The sequence below is a fragment of the Capra hircus genome, chromosome 15, assembly GCF_001704415.2.
Source record: "Capra hircus breed San Clemente chromosome 15, ASM170441v1, whole genome shotgun sequence".
Taxonomy (NCBI): Eukaryota; Metazoa; Chordata; class Mammalia; order Artiodactyla; family Bovidae; genus Capra; species Capra hircus.
The window spans coordinates 29,669,377-29,686,617 of NC_030822.1; the positions used below are offsets into that span (position 1 = coordinate 29,669,377).

Here is a 17,241-nt window from a genome sequence, read left to right on the forward strand (position 1 = left end):
AGCCCCAATTTGTTCTGGCAAATCATCAAACTTGAGCCTGGTTCTCATATTAACAAGTGGAAGAATAAAGACCAATCAAAGTGTAGTGTTCCTACATTTTCAGAATAGGCCACTCTTCTTTCCATGGCCCAGTCTAAGGTTTCTCAGACCACCCTAAAAGTGTATCCAAAGCCTTTACTCTGAGCTCTCCATTGGAAGCCTGCCAGATCTTCATGCTTCCATCAGTGCTAGAAGACACACCAAGGCCTCCTCCGCTGGAAATGTCCAGGCATGTTATCTGTTCAAAAGACAAAACCAGTGTTGTAACCAGTGTTACAAATAATGAAATGCTCTTCTTTCCTTGAAATGTTATAAACCTCTCTCAGTTAACACTCCTCTAAGACTTCTTCAAGCCTGTGCTTCCCAATCCAAAGAACATGTATTTCATATGAAGGCTGAGTTATCATCGCTGATCTCCCAAAAAGGCTAGAGCCAAAACATTTTATTTCTCAAAACAAAAAGATATTCTTGAAGTCATATATAACCTCCTGCAGCTTATATAACTGTAAAGTCCCTTATTCCCATATCATTTCCATAGTTTCCACCTTTTGCTATGTTACTTTAATATTAAGATACCTCTCCTGATTCTTAGGAACCCACTTACACAAAAGACAGACTTCCAAGATGCACCAGAAGGATTCAAGGAAAAGCAAAGATGCTTCCATTCACTACTTCACACTGCCTCTGTAAAACCTTAATTGTGTTTGTGTATTTCAGAACAAGTAACAGAAAATTCAAATTGCCAACACCGAATGGATCATCGAAAAAGCAAGAGTTCCAGAGAAACATCTATTTCTGCTTTATTGACTATGCAAAGCCTTTGACTGTGTGGATCACAGGAAACAGGAAAATTCTGAAACAGATGGGAATACCAGACCACCTGACCTGCCTCTTGAGAAATCTGTATGCAGGTCAGGAAGCAACAGTTAGAACTGGACATGGAACAACACACTGGTTCCAAATAGGAAAAGGAGTACATCAAGGCTGTATATTGTCACCCTGCTTATTTAACTTCTATGCAGAGTACATCATGAGAAACGCTGGGCTGGAAGAAGCACAAGCTGGAATCAAGATTGCTGGGAGAAATATCAATAACCTCAGATATGCAGATGACATCACCCTTATGGCAGAAAGTGAAGAACTAAAGAGCCTCTTGATGAAACTGAAAGAGGAGAGTGAAAAAGTAGGCTTAAAGCTCAACATTCAGGAAACGAATATCATGGCATCCGGTCCCATCACTTCATGGCAGATAGATGGGGAAACAGTGGAAATAGTGGCTGGCTTTATTTTCCTGGGCTCCAAAATCACTGCAGATGGTGACTGCAGCCATGAAATTAAAAGACGCTTACTCCTTGGAAGGAAAGTTATGACCAACCTAGATAGCATATTTAAAAGCAGAGACATTACTTTGCCAGCAAAGGTCTGTCTAGTCAAGGCTATGGTTTTTCCAGTGGTCATGTATGGATGTGAGAGTTGGACAGTGAAGAAAGCTGAGCACCGAAGAATTGATGCTTTTGAACTGTGGTGTTAGAGAAGACTCTTGAGAGTCCCTTGGACTGCAAGGAGATCCAACCAGTTCATCCTAAAGGAGATTGGTCCTGGGTGTTCATTGGAAGGACTGATATTGAAGATGAAACTCCAATACTTCGGCCACCTGATGCAGACAGGTGACTCATTTGAAAAGACCCTGATGCTGGGAAAGATTGAGGGCAGGAGGCGAAGGGAACGACAGAGGATGAGATAGTTGGACGGCATCACCGACACAATGGACATGGGTTTGGGTGGACTCCAGAAGTTGGTGATGGACAGGGAGGCCTGGTGTGCTGCAGTTCATGGGGTCGCAAGGAGTCAGACACGACTGAGAGACTGAAGTGAACAGAAAATTCTAAGATTCCCTTATGCAATTTCAGTATTAGGAATCACTTCCTGAATAAGCCATGATTAGAATGCCAAGTCTTTTTCATATACATGCATATGTATTATCCCCTTTATATTAAAAAAAACCCAGCTGCAAATATTCCAGAAATGTAAGACTGAGATATATAATTCCAGCCATATTCCCAGCAACTATGATTCTCACATGACCTAAATTATTTTTTAAAAAGTAGGAATTCTGGCTTTAGTTATTCAACTTTCCAGTTTACATTTCTATGCCAATTAAGCCATAATGAATAGGTGTGGCAAAACTAAAGGGATTATATAGGTCAGTTCTAACACTAAGATTTTCTCTTCTTTATTTTGATTCCTCAATAAAAGGACTGTTAACTTAATTGTAGTTCCAATTTAAGGATTATGACAACAATTAACATTTATATCACAATTCATCACTTATAAAACATTTTCAAATACACTGAATCATTTGATCTTCATAATAATCCCATTCTGCCCCTAGCTTCTCATTGGTGGATTCTGCTTTCACACTCATGTCTAGGAGACATTTCTCAGACCTTTCTTCTCCCACCGCTACCACCCTAATCCTTGGCCTGACAATGACTAGCAGTACTGTCAATTTCAACTCTGTTCTGGCTTCCCAACTACATGATGAGCTTTATAAGTGTCAGAACCATGTCCAGCACCACTTTCTTACACAAATCATAGGCTATGTACATAGTAACTATTCAACAAATACCTAATCCCAGTTTGGGAATAAGGATGAAGCACCTCATCAACAGATAAGAAAGTAAAGCCATCTGACCTATATCAAGGAAACCAACTACTGTCCCCATTCACAGGGTCTCAGAAACAAAACATATTTAACACTTTCCTACTCACCCTGAAATCAATTTAATCCCTAAAGTAACACAGCAAAACATCTTTCCTGACTCATGTGGCATCTATCTTTGGCTTTATAAAAGACACCTGAAATTTAACCTGTCCAAACAGAACCCTTATTTTCCCCTGAAAGTGAAAGTCACTCAGTTGTGTCTGACTCTTTGCGACCCCATGGACTATACAGTCCACGGACTTCTCCAAGCCAGAATACTGGAGTGGGTAGCCTTTCCCTTCTCCAGGGGATCTTCCCAACCCTGGGATCGAACCCAGGTCTCCCGCATTGTGGCCAGATTCTTTACCAGCTGAGCTACAAGGGAAGCCCTCTGCTTCCTACCAATACAACTACTTGTCCCCCACTTAGTAAATGACCCCAGAATTTACCCAATTCTCAGGCCAAATCTTTAGGATTATCCCAACTCCTCATTTTCTCTCTCTCATATCCAAGTCATTGACAAATCCTATCTGGTCCCACACCCTAGAATATAGGCTCTACACCACCATTCTATTCATTGCTATAGCTCCAGTGCCCAGAAGAGTATCTGGAATACAGTAGGTGATTAGTAAATGGGTGAACCACCTAATAATGAGTTCAAATAAGAGAAAGAGAATAAGAAATAGAATAAAAGAACAATTAATGTGTGTGTGTTTTTAAATGACCTATTCCACAAAAGGTAAGCAGTTCTCCGAACACCTGAAGGAGTTCACCACTTCTTCCCCTCGAGGTCTTCAGTTATTTATTTATATATTACAGTGGGTGTCAACAAGGAGCAATTTGTTTCTAGGGGGACATGCTGCTACTGCTAACTCACTTCAGTCGTGTCCGACTCTGTGTGACCCCATAGACAGCAGCCCACCAGGCTCCCCCGCCCCTGGGATTCTCCAGGCAAGAACACTGGAGTGGGTTGCCTTCTCCAGTGCATGAAAGTGAAAGGTGAAAGGGAAGTCGCTCAGTCGTATCTGACTCTTAGCGACCCCATGGACTGCAGCCTACCAGGCTCCTCCATCCATGGGATTTTCCAGGCAAGAGTGCTGGAGTGGGTGCCACTGCGTTCTCCAGGGGGACATGTGGTGATGCATAAACATTTTTAGTTGTCACAACCGGGGGCGCTATCTAATTGACCACTTGTAGGTAGAGGCCAGGGATGCTGCTAAACATCCTACAGTGCACAGAATAGCCTCCTATGAAAAAGAATTATCTAACTTAAAATGTCAATACTGCCAAGGTTGAGAAACTCTGACATACTGTTTGGTACCCTCTCAGTTAATAAACTCTCCCTGGAGGGGATGGGGATATTGTGTTATCATCTCAGTTATAGATCTTTGAGGCCCTAGTTCCTCGACCTAAAAGGTAATTAAGTCTGAACCATCCATTTCTTCCAAAGTGATAGGACACTGAAAAGTAGATTATAGATCATACCAGCTGTCTCCTTCCTCCAAATTTTTATTAAAGGAGGAAAGAGAATTAACATTTACTGAACAGCTATTATATGCCAAATATGTAACAGACACTATTCTCATATAATCCACTCAAAAATCTTTTAAGCATTAGTAAGAAATCAGATGAGAAACCTGAGGTTTAAGAGGTAGTTAAGTAACTTCCCTAAAGTGACAGAGCAGAGCCAGGATACAAACCTAAGTCAGAGTCTAAAGTTAAACATCTATTCCTTAGTTACAGGAAAAGAACAGACAGATCAATGGAGCAATTATAAATACTAGATATAGATGACAATTCACGTCCTTGAGATAAAGGATGGATTATTTTGTAGTACTGGAACATGCTAATCATTTCAAAAAGAATTGTTACAAACACTGTAAATCAGATATACTTCAATAAAATAATTTTTAAAAATTAAATTAGACCCCTACTTCAAATCAAGTAATAGAAATAAAGTTTGAAATGTAAAAAATAAAACATAAAAATTCAAAAATTATCATATTTATAATTGTATTTAACAAACACTATTTATATTGTGTTTGCCAGGTTCCAGGCCCAATTATAATTGCTTCAATCCTCACAACAACCCTAAGAGATAAATACTTTTACTCCCACTTTAGCACAGGAAGGTTAAACAACTGGCCTGAGGTCACACAGTTAAAGTGGCAGCACCGAAATTCAAATCCAGGGGATCAAATCCAATGAGCCTGACTCTAGAGTCCCTGCTCTTACCCATTACACTGTGTAATTTAAAGTATGTGTGTGTGTGTGTATATATATATATATATATTTATATATATATAAAATCACAGACTACCCTAAGCAGGATCCCAAAGGCAGTCATCATAAATTGATAGGTTTTATTATCAAGAAAATTAAATACTTTATATGTCAAGATACTATAAACAAATAACAATAAATGATAAACTAGAAAAAAGCTATCTGCAAAATACATGGCAAAAGATCAATACTCTAAATATAAGAAGAGTTCTTATCAATAAAGAAAAAAATTCACACTTAGAAAAATGGGCAAATGACATGAAGAATGGTCAATAAATATATGAAAAAGTGGTCAATTTATAATTAGTCAAAGGAAATGTAAATTAAAATAGCAATGAAACCTCATCCCTCAATGGTAAAACTTTAAAAAATTTGAATAGCCAGCATTAGCAGAGAATGTCAAGTCAGACTGGCACAAAAGCGATAAAAGTAAAAAAAGTCTTTTTAGGCAATTGATAGGACCCAGTTGTAGGTCAATCAGTCAGAAAATTCAGTACAAGTAGAAAATAATAAAAAAGGATATAAAAATACCCCTATATTTTAACTCAAATACTAATCTTTTCATGAGTCCACTAATTACTATAAAGACTTGACTTTCTTGTAAAAAACTATAACCAAATGGTACACAACTTCTAGTTTCTTGAAAGCAAAGCAAATCTTTAGTCACACTTACAAAGCAATCTAAGAGCAAAAATTTATCCAGGGTTTTTTAAAGAAATCTTTTCCCTAATACTGTACTACTTTTATTTTGTCCAAACTACCAAAATAGCAGGTTTAAAAAAACACTTCTTGGGACTTCCTGGCAGTCTAGTGATTAGGACTCTACTCCAGGGGGCACAAGTTCAGTCCCCAGTTGAAGAACTAAGATTTTACACGCTGTGTGATATAGCCAAAAAAAATCCTCTTCTGTATCAAGTCTCTAAAAGCAATCAAACTGAGTTTCCAAAGACATAGTCACTCTGCCTTTCACACTTATATTTCACTGGCTTAACATATTTAATTAACATAATTTCAAAAACAGTACAACAGACATTGTAACTGACCCTTGGTAAGCATTCAACTTAACTGGTAGTGTCAGCATGCAAACCTCAAAGACCTTACAAGCTGCAAATGTGCTGTGAGCATGAATCAGAATGGTTTACAAAGGAAATGCACAGCGACAGTTGACTCAATAAATCAGATAAGTGGAAGCCAGGTAGAGCATACCAAAAGCCTTATGATGTACATTCCCTGTGACTCAACAACTCTACTTTTATAAATGTACTCTAGTTTTTTCTTACCTTTGTGAGTAAAGGGTTAGCTATAAGTATATCATCAAAACTATGAAGTCAGAAAATTAGAAATAAATGAATGCCCAGTAATATAAGATGAGAAAAATAAATTATAGTAAAGCCATACCGTGGAATACTATGTGACTCTTAAAATAATACACATAAAGTAAACAAAGAATGATGTACATAGTAAGAAATAAAAAATAACTTATAAAACAGCATGTACTATATGGTAAAATATTTAAAGAAAAAAGATTGGATCAAGGGAAATAATGATATGGAAAGTATGGTGCTGGCACATATCAAGCAATCAATAAATGTTAGCTATTACAAATATGATTATTATTAATTTTACTTTTAAAAACTGAGCTATAGTTAATAGACAATATTAGAAAGTTACAGGTATTGGGAACGCATGTAAGAATTAAAGATTTTAAAATTTAAAAAAAATAAAAAATAAAACATTTTAAATCTTAAAAAAAAAGAAATAAATATGATAACAGCAAAAGCTAAAAAAAAAAAAAAAGAAAGAAAGTTACAGGTATACAAAATAGTGATTCACAATATTTTAAAGGTTATATTCCACTTACAGTTATAAAATACTGACTATAGTCCCTGTGTTGTACAATATATTCTTGTAGCTTTTGTATTTTATACATAATAGTTTGAACCTCTTAATTCCCTACCCCTATCTTGGCCCTCCTCACTTCCCTCCCCCTATTTATATCCATTAGTTTCTAAATCTGCGAGTTTGTTTCCTTTTTGTTATATTCACTAGTTTGTTTTATTTTTCAGATTCCACATCATATAGTATTTGTCTTTTTCTGTTTAACATATTTCACTTAGCATATCCTCCAAGTCCATCCATGTTGTTGTAAGTGGCAAAATCACTGATTATTATTAGTAAGTGCCATATAACAAAAGCTCACATTATCTTTATATTATAGAAATGAATGATTTTCACTTTCTTTTGTATTTCCTAAATTTTGATCACTAAATATATATTTGTTTCACAATAGGGTAAAAACAGCTATTTTTGAAAATGTATCACACAATAAGAAACAGTAGGCTTTAATATAATCCTTCATTTCTGCTTCCAAAAAGCCTATGGTACTAGAAAGGGCTTTATCACAAAAATCTCTGAAAATTATCCCTCAATATGCTGTTCTTGGAATTTTGAGAAAATGCCTCTTTCTATAGGCAAAGGGAGAGAAATATGAGCAGTAGCAAATTACTCAAACATCAAGTACTATCATCATTATCCAAAAGTAGGTAAGTAGCACTAGAGCATACATAAGAAAATTTCAAAAAAAAAAAATTTTTTTTTCACACAATTCCTCTCTTTAAGATTACCAGTAATTTGAATGTATCACTGTGAACTATAGTTTTGCCTAGGTATGCGCCCAGGAGTGGGACTGGCGGATTATATGGTAATTCTACATTTCGTTTTCTAAGGAACCTTCACACTGTTTTCCATAGTGGCTATACTAACTTACATTCCCACCAACAGTGTAGGAGGATTCCCTTTAATAATAATAATATGGGGAGGGAGGTGGGAGGGGGGTTCATGTTTGGGAACGCATGTAAGAATTAAAGATTTTAAAATTTAAAAAAATAAAAAAAATAAAAAATAATAATAATAATAAAAATTATCAGTGAGTGGATTTGTACATTTATTCTAAGGACCCAACTACCAGTTTTGCCAAACATATCGCACTTTATTGGCTGTGTTATAACACAAAGTAAATGAAAACCACATTAATTATTAATATGTTTATAGCACTAGACAAGCAGATAAAATGAAAAACTAACATGTTATTATGTTTTCTCCTCATTTTATCAAAATACTTACACTCTTCGTATGAATTCTGGAAAAAGTAGTATATGGTGCCAGAAACTTTGAAGATACATTTTCCTTTGGACATGAAACATGAATGCTTTTCTAAACAGAGAAGGAAAGATGAAATCCATCAGTAAAGCTACATCAATAGAACTAAATAAAGCTTCTTAAAGAAAACATTAGGATGAAAGAAACTCTTACCTTTTAAGTGTACCCTCCTTCTCTAATCCTCTTTCCCCAACCCATAAAACTATCACTCCCCTATAGATAAGTAGTCCTTTTACTGCAGAGGGTTGCAATGTAATTTGATATTGCTGAGCCATTATGTATTTATGTTGGTTTCAACCGAAGACAAACCAACAATAAGATACAAATGACAAACATGAGAACATTAATTTCCATAAAGAAAATCCAATACCAGTACTCTCAAACAGCAGTGTGGCAAAAAACAGGACCAACAGCATCAGCCCGCAGGCCTAGGGCACAAAAGACTTATCTAAAAGTAAACCTGCCGCCTACAAGAATTTTCAGAAAGAATGTTAGACTACTGGCATGTATAGTTACCAGAGTAAGAAAGTAGGTAAATTACGGTATGCTCATACAATGTGTAGGCCCTGGTCAGGCTTACAATCCCACCCAGGCTGAAACTGACTATATATGTTCATAGACTGGTCATTACCAAATAGCTGTCTTATGGTATCCCATGTGTTCTGCCTAATCATTACCACATATATTTCAGCTACTGAAGCAAGAAACCACTAGTGACATAGTATTAAATTATACCTAGGACCAGACATTAGATTCAAGTGACATGACTTGCTAAAGGCAGACTGTAACCATTTAAGCATGTTAGTGTTTCAAGGCCAAGATATAATAGGCTTGGTAAACACCTCCTCAAGGATTCTTGCAATACAACAATCCCCTACTTTAATCAGCAGAACACTAACACTGTCCCCTAAGTGTGTATCTCCTACACAGAGCTGAGGAGCTGCTCTCACCAAAGGGACCCTAATCTGTTATCCCTTATGCAATAGTACTTAAAAGTTTCTGAAAATTCTGGACAATGAAAATGTCTTCAACCATCAAGACTTTCTAAACCTCTTTACGTACAAGCACAGTCTTCACAGTTCATGAGAAAGAATAGTTTCAAAGTTATAATATTCTCATCACTGAAAATCAATATTCTCTTATTACAGATCTTCTATTTCTTTAAAAAGACAATTAGGTTATCTATATGGACCGTTCTTTCTTAGCCAGCATATCTATGCCTGGCTGCCTGCAGGCCTTTTATTAAATGAGTTTTTGCTCTAACCGCATGACAAAGCCCATACAGCTGCAAGAGAGCTGACCTGGATTTGGAATTGTCTCCTGTACCCGAAACTAAAGTGTCAGCTAAACTTTCCTGGCTAAATATTCATACCAAGAAACGACATGAGGAGCTCTAAAAGCTTAGTGTTCTGGCCTCTGGAAGAACTGGCTTTTCTCTCAGAAGACTTTATTTCTTTGGAGTTAATTATATAAAAGATTTCAAGAAATGAGTGGCTTTCTCCTGCTTATCAATCCTGCAAATCACACTTTAATCCATAAACAGACAATGAAGGAAGATAAATGTTGAATTATCTTCCAGCAGTAGAAAATGTTCATGTTGTTAATGAGAAGATTTAAAAGAAAAGCTGTGGGAAGTATCAAAACAGACAAAATTCAGTGTGAAGGGGAAGAGTGAATACACCACACTAAGATAAAATTAAAAGTCAAAACTTTTATCTTTTGAGGGGTTAGGTTTTTAAGCATAATGACAGATCTGTTTTAACAGGACAATGCAGCAACATCAAATAACAAAGTAACTCATGGTAGTTAGGAAAGATGAATGTTCAACCATAAGCACTTACTGCCTGACCCAGCAGGTATTCAGCAATAATTAGCAATGATGTTGGAAGGGCCTGAGTACAAAGGGAAGAAAGGAAGTCAGCACCCAGGCTGTGAATGGATACTGGCAAACCACCTGGGGAAAATGTAGGCTTGCAAGTTATACTTGAAGTTAATAGAAATGGGTTTCAATTCTGACAGTCTAGCCAGCTTTGATTATTAAGGGTTAATTAACCTCTCTGTTTGCTTATCTGTAAAATGGAAATTTAAAATGCTAATCCCACAGGATTGTTACAATAAACAATAACTCACTTTTGAAATACCTTAGTTTCTTTTATATGCATTCTCAATCCCCACTAATCAGCCTATGAAGTAGAATACAGTCTCTGTTTTATAGATGAGGAAACTGAGGCTCAGGTAACCAAGTTATTTGTCTAAAATTATATAGCTAGTAAATGTCACAGTAACTAAGACTTGGACTCAGATCTTCTGGCACTTTCTACAATACTGTTTATGAAAAACAAATATAAAAATATATAAAAACACGTAGCTTATTTTGCACAGATGGTAGTAAATGAACATTTGCTAAAAATCTTATGTAAAAAACAAAGCACTCTATTCTTGTCAGTACACCTGAAACATCTTATAACTAAGAAAGCTTAATTACACCAAAACAAAGAAAGAAAAAAGGCTATTTCACCCTTTGGGAATCATCTCACTAGAGCACAATGACTGCAGCCATCAGAATGAAGAAGGAAAGTCAGATCATGAGTTCTGCAACACTTAGATGGCCATCTACTCACCTCAAAGACTGATGAGAAAAACAATATATTAAGTACCATAATATAGGCCTTCACCAAGGTGTGGCCAAACACATAATGCTATATTGTACAATATGGGGTACTAGCTACATAAACCTACTGAGCACTTGAAATGTGGCTAATACAAATGAGTGACTGAATTTTTAATCTTAAAGTTTAATTTAAAAACTGACACTTGATCCAATTACTGGAAAACTTTTTAAATATGTTTGGAACTAGTTAGATACATGAATCATCTGTTTTCAACTGTAAATTTTTGTAAACCTAAATACACATCAAGTATTTCCAATTAAAAAATTAGAGTTTGAACTGAGATGTTCTCTAAGTTAAAATATACAAAGGAGCTCAAAGACTCAATAAGAAAAAAAAAAAGAGTAAGAAGAAAGAAGTGTAAACTATTTCTAATAATTTTTTCTATTAATTACAGGTAGAAATAACATTTTAGATATATTGGGTTAAATGAAATATATTATTAAAACTAATTTCACCTTTTTTTTTTTTACCTTTTATATGTGGCTACTAGAAAATTTAAAATTACACGTGGATACATACTGCTATATATAAAATAGATAAACAAAAGGACCTATTGTATAATACAGGGAACTATACTCAATATCTTATAACACCTATAATGGAAAAGAATCTGAAAAAGAATACATATATAATAGCCATATACATATATACATAACTGAGTCACTTTGCTATACACCTTAAACACTGTAAATCAATGAGACTTCAATAAAAAAATTACACATGTGGCTCACTAATGAACAGCACTAGTATAAGAGACTTAAGAGAAAGTTTGCATTTAAAACCATGTCTAAGTATAAAAGAAAAACTGTTGACATTCAAAGGCAATAAAAATTATGATTATTATATGAATGGAATGGAGATGACAGTGATACACAGATGAGTATAAATATTAAAAGTAGATATATAAGATACTACCATAGTTTTCGACATGCCATCTAGAAGACATAAAAACTTACCTTATTTATTTCATTCACAATAAATCCTTCAGAAGCTGTAACCTCTGGGATGCCATCAAGGCCAATTCCTTGACAAGTTAGGCTGCCATACAAAGTTGGTTTCCCTATATAGACAAAGATGCATGTTTCAAAAAATAAGAAGAATTAAACATCTTTCTCCTTGAAGGCCCAATTCAGGCATCTGTATATATGGGAGGAAACTGGCTCATGAAAGAAAAGCAGGTACTTGTGTTAGTAGTGAGGTGAGTAGAAAGAAAAATAGCCTAGATGAACCTAATTTGGAAGAAATATACTCAAGGGCTAAAAGCCAGGAACAAAGATTTTGAGATATAATATAGTATTTGTAAAGCTACTAGAGTAATCTCAACCTCAGTTTTACTGCCTGTGAAACGGAATTTTCCCAAGATGAAAGATGAAGATCAACATGAACATATGCATTTATCCACAGTACAGACATATTAACACAGACTAAAGAGTTAAGCTTCAATAACTGGGAAGTCTGCTTAAGCAGGACACTCACTGCTTTTGTAGAAATATAGGCTAAATAAAATTCCTGCACATAAATGTTAAAATGTTCTCTTCTATTCTTCTCCTGTAGTGTGTGTGTTGTTCTATAACAGCCCACAATGTGTGTGTGTGTGTTGTTCTGTAACAGCCCACAATGTGTGTGTGTTGTTCTGTAACAGCCCACTGTGTGTGGGGGTGTGTGTGTGTGTTGTTCTGTAACAGCCCACAATATGTTGTTTACATTTCTGGCCTCCCCACCAGACTATGGAGTCCTTGAGTTCAGAAAACTAGCAAAGTGCTCAAATTATTCAGTAAATAACTGGTGCATGAAAATTAAATTCTAGGAGTAAGAGGGAAGTAAAAATCATCATGCCAAAGTCATTCATGCAGAGTAGGAGAGCTTCCTAGAGAGGGTGGGACTTGAGAAGGATCTTAAAAGATACAACTAGGCAGAAAATAAGGGAAAGGAAAGGGGAAGGAAACGGCAACCCACTCCAGTATTCTTGCCTGGAAAATCTCACAGAAAGAGAAGCCTGGTGGGCTATAGTTCATGGGGTCACAAAGAGTCGGACATGACTGAGTGAGCACAAGGGAAAGGAAGGGCATGTCAGGGAAGGGCATGTCGAGAATAAAGAACAGTCACACAGGAACAAGGGGAGAGGAGGCATCAATTAATATGCTAGTTTAGTCACTGAAAGATATTAATGGAGTAACTCACAATCTAGGGTAGAAGTCTGGACTAGAGAAGATCTAGTGAAGAAGGTGTGGCAGGGAAGTGGCAGGAAATGTTAGTTCAGAGAGATGCCACAAAAACAGGGTTGAGTGAACTCCGCGTTTTGTCCCTCTCCATGATTCCCTCCTGGCTTCAAATTATCCTAGAAGTCTGGCCCTTTTGGTACATTATTTCTACCAATCTCCTGTCAGCACTGTCAATGACCTCTCTACATTTACAAAGCTACTGAAACGATCTGAGTCTCGGTATCTTGTCTGTGTAACAAAAGTGAGATTAATCTAACCATTCACCTTTCTACATTTCTACATATAGGCTGCTGAGTGCAGATACAGAACAGGACACAGCTGTGCAAACTGGCACCGCTCCAACTTACCACAGTTTTCAAGCTCTGCGTAGTTTTGGACTCCTTTTGTCCCTGTTGTTCCCAGAGCAGCCAATTCTCACTATACCTAGCCTATCAGCAAAACCTTCTTCCTGCATAACAGCCAAAAACTGGAAACAATTCAAATGTTCGTCAGCTGATGAATGGACAAAAAATGTGATATGTCCTTACAGACTATTACTTGGCCATAAAAACATACGAACGCCACAAAATGGATGAACCTTGAAAATGTTATGTTAAATGAAAGGTGCAAAAGGCCACATATTATGACTCTATTTATAAGCAATGTCCAAAACAGGCAAATCCACAGAGAAAGTCAATTAGCGGTTGCTAGGAGCTAGGAGGAGGGGAGAAAGTAGAGAGACTGCTAAACAGCATAAGGTTTCTTTTAGAGGTGATGAAAATGTGTAGAATTACTGACAGACACACAACTCTATGAATATACTAGAAACCACTGAATTGTACACTTTAAAAAGATAAACTTTACTGTATGTGAATTATATCTGAAAACAGTTATTATCTTAAAAAAAAAAATCAAAGTCCTAATAGTCCCTACATGTTATGGTTGACATCTAGCACATGGATAACATGCATTTTATTTCAACAAAACTGCCATTTCAGGGGAAAACAACAACAACAAAAATCCTCTTCTTTAAGAGCTCACTCTAACTCCAACATCACAAAGAAAATATAGGCTATAAGAAAATTTCACATTTCTATATCCAGGTCTATGCATGTATCTATTAATATAGCTACACTTACCCTCACCTTCTTTCATCTTACTCTTTTAGACTTAATTTAATCTCTTTCTCATCTAAGATACTGATTTTTCAGCTGGTCGTCTTTTCTACCTACAGCCTAAGTATTTGTTTCTTTTTTTAAAATATATTTATTTACTTTTAAATAAGGGCTTCCCTGGTGGCTCAGACTGTCAAGAATCTGCCTACAATGCGGGAGACCTGAGTTCAGTCCCTGGATCAGGAAGATCCCCTGGAGGAGGGCATGGCAATCCACTCTAGTATTCTTGCCTAGAGAATCCCCATGAACAGAGGAGCCTGGCAGGCTACAGTCCATGGGGTTGCAAAGAGTCAGACACAACTGAGTGACTAAGCACAGCATTTTTAAATGAAACAAAGATGAATATTTTTAATGTATAACCTGTATTTTAATTGCTATCCAATTAGTTCCCATATTTAAAAATAAGACAAAAATCCTTGATTCTGAGACCTCCCAGCTACCACCTTTCTTTGACACAGCACCAATTTCCTCCAAAGAAAACTGTTTAAAACTCTATTTCTCCTAGAATATCTTATTATGGAGAGACGTCAAAGGTCTCTGAAAATGAAAAATAATCAGCAAAACAAAGCTTTCTTACAAATTTAAAAGCAAAAAAATTTTAATGTTACCACACTAACTGAAAACAAATGGATGAGAATAATACAGGAATGTCATTGAAAGGAAAAATTTGGAAGACATGGGAACTAACTATATATGGTAGGGTGAGGTACCAGGTTTTTCACTCTAATGTCTAGAATAGTGATAACTTAAGAACTGAGAAAATCTAGGAAGAAAACCTGTTTGACAACAGAAGCGCTCCGCTTCAGATTTGGGATCTGATAAGCTCAAAACAGCAGCAAGAGTTTTAACCAGAAATGTTTAGCAGGTAACTATTCAATCTCTGCTTGAAAATGAAGAGAGGTCAGAACTAGAGCTGTAGACCCAGGAATCATTATCAGGAAGATCACAACTGAAGCTACAGAACTGCTTAGAATACAACAGTATGTGGCAAAGACACTGATTAAGATGCAGCAGCAACGTCTCCACAAATGTCTGTGGCTCCCAATGGGACACCAATGGGAAGCCCTTCCCCTAGAATGGAGGAGTTGCAGTGGCATCCATACAGCACAGAATGGTCAAGAACATCTGAAGACTGTTGAAGCACATCTCAAGACTACTTGAAGCACTGTTCAAGTAGTCTAGGCCAGGAGAAAGTAGGAAGCTCTTTCCTAGGGGTTGTAAATCCTTTCTCTAAAGGGAAGGCATAGAGATTTAAGGATATTACCTGGGGGGTGACAGCTCAGCCAGGCTTCCCCTTCGTCCTTCCTATGAAGAGAAACAAAAACCTAATTAGACTCACTCAATGTCAAAATGGATGTTATTGATGAAGGGGAGAAAGAACATATAATTTCCAGTTTAGCCAGAGCACTTACACAAATCAGTCTAATACGTTATCCAGGCATAGACAAATTTTATTGAAGAAATACTTATGGATTGTGTTTAATGCATAGACCTGTTAGTTAAGTGAAGCTCAAGTACTTCATCATGAAACACTTATTAGCTACACTATCCTGGGCAACTTACTTCTTGATTCCGAACTTGTGTTCTTGCAAAGGTAGGTGGTCCTCAATAAATGCCAGTGTTCTTCCTATTACACATCTGGTGTTGTAGTAATAAGGTTTATTTTCAGCCCACCTAGTAAGGCATAAGTTTCTTAAACTCAGGAGACTATGTTCCATTCATCTTCACCATTGTTTCCATTTTTAAAACCTATTAGTATAATAGTTGCCATTCATGGCACTGCTGTTGGAGAAGGAAATGGCAACCCACTCCAGTATTCTTGCCTTGGAAATCCCAAGGACAGAAGAGCCTGGCCGGCTGTAGTCCACGGCAGACACGACTTAGCGGCTGAACATCTCGGTACCGCTGTACTCATTCTGGTGCCTGACAAAATAACTTGCACAGTATATGATACACAATAAATAAATGAATGGTTTGCTGTTCATTCCAATTAAGCTGTTAGCGTCTCAAAGGCAGGAACCACCCTTAAGTTTAGAGTACACATCTGAACTCCGCCGAGCATCTATTTAGGTCAGAGTCTGGACATGGTTTAAGTGTTACACTGTTCCCTGAAAAGACCTGTGAAGTGAAGTGAAGTGAAGTGAAAGTCGCTCAGTCGTGTCCGACTCTTTGCGACCCCATGGACTACACACAACATGACTTAACACACCACTAGGAGAAGGCAATGGCACCCCACTCCAGTACTCTTGCCTGGAAAATCTCATGGACAGAGGAGCCTGGAAGGCTGCAGTCCATGGGGTCGCTGAGGGTCGGACACGACTGAGCGGCTTCACTTTCACTTTTCACTTTCATGCATTGGAGAAGGAAATGGCAACCCACTCCAGTGTTCTTGCCTGGAGAATCCCAGGGACGGCAGGACCTGGTGGACTGCCGTCTATGGGGTCGCACAGAGTCGGACACGACTGAAGTGACTTAGCAGCAGGGGTCGAGAAGCATGCCAAGACTCCTGGTAATGCAGATTGCTGGGACTTTTGGAAATAGCTGATAAGTAAGTATTTGCTAAATGACCATGACTATTTGGCCAAGAGTCTTCCTGCCTCTCAGTTTTCCTGTCTTTCTCCAACTCATTGATCCTATTCTGCCTCTGCCATCACACGAAGCATACGTGTTTCCTGGGATACATAACTCTTCTGAGAATGAAAAACAATGACCATGTGGCTTTGAGACTTCTTCTAGGCCCAGGGTTCCCTCAACAATTGATGAGGCAACCCCTATGGACATCCTGGGTCGGGGATGGCGCTCCTTAACGTAAAGGCAACATCCGCTACCCGCCTCCTATGTCCCAGTTCTGGACCTGGATTCACCTGAGAGCCTGGGCCCAGTCGCTCTGAATCCTCAAAGGTACCGCCATCTCGACCCGCCTCCACCAGCCCGCCCCTTCCGCTCTCTCCCGGAAGTGGATGCCCCACAGAGCCTACGTCGAGAACGAAGGGCGGGATCTACCCGAA

At 37.4% G+C, this 17,241-nt stretch overlaps 1 protein-coding gene across 3 annotated transcripts in view; it reads right to left on the reverse strand.

Moving 5' to 3' along the window:
* Nucleotides 1-17,186, reverse strand: part of PAAF1 (proteasomal ATPase associated factor 1) — a 40,835-nt gene extending 23,649 nt beyond the window's left edge. For 2 of the 3 annotated variants that reach the window (XM_018059362.1, XM_018059364.1), the window contains exons 1-6: nt 17,098-17,171; nt 15,797-15,907; nt 15,498-15,538; nt 11,814-11,917; nt 8,150-8,239; nt 179-277 (exon numbers count right to left, since the gene is read on the reverse strand). In XM_018059362.1, coding sequence (XP_017914851.1) covers nt 179-277; nt 8,150-8,239; nt 11,814-11,917; nt 15,498-15,538; nt 15,797-15,907; nt 17,098-17,144 — 492 coding nt within the window. In that variant the 5' untranslated portion in view covers nt 17,145-17,171. Of the gene's footprint in view, nt 1-178; nt 278-8,149; nt 8,240-11,813; nt 11,918-15,497; nt 15,539-15,796; nt 15,908-17,097 lie in introns of all 3 variants that reach the window. The other variant, XM_018059363.1, reaches the window with a different exon arrangement.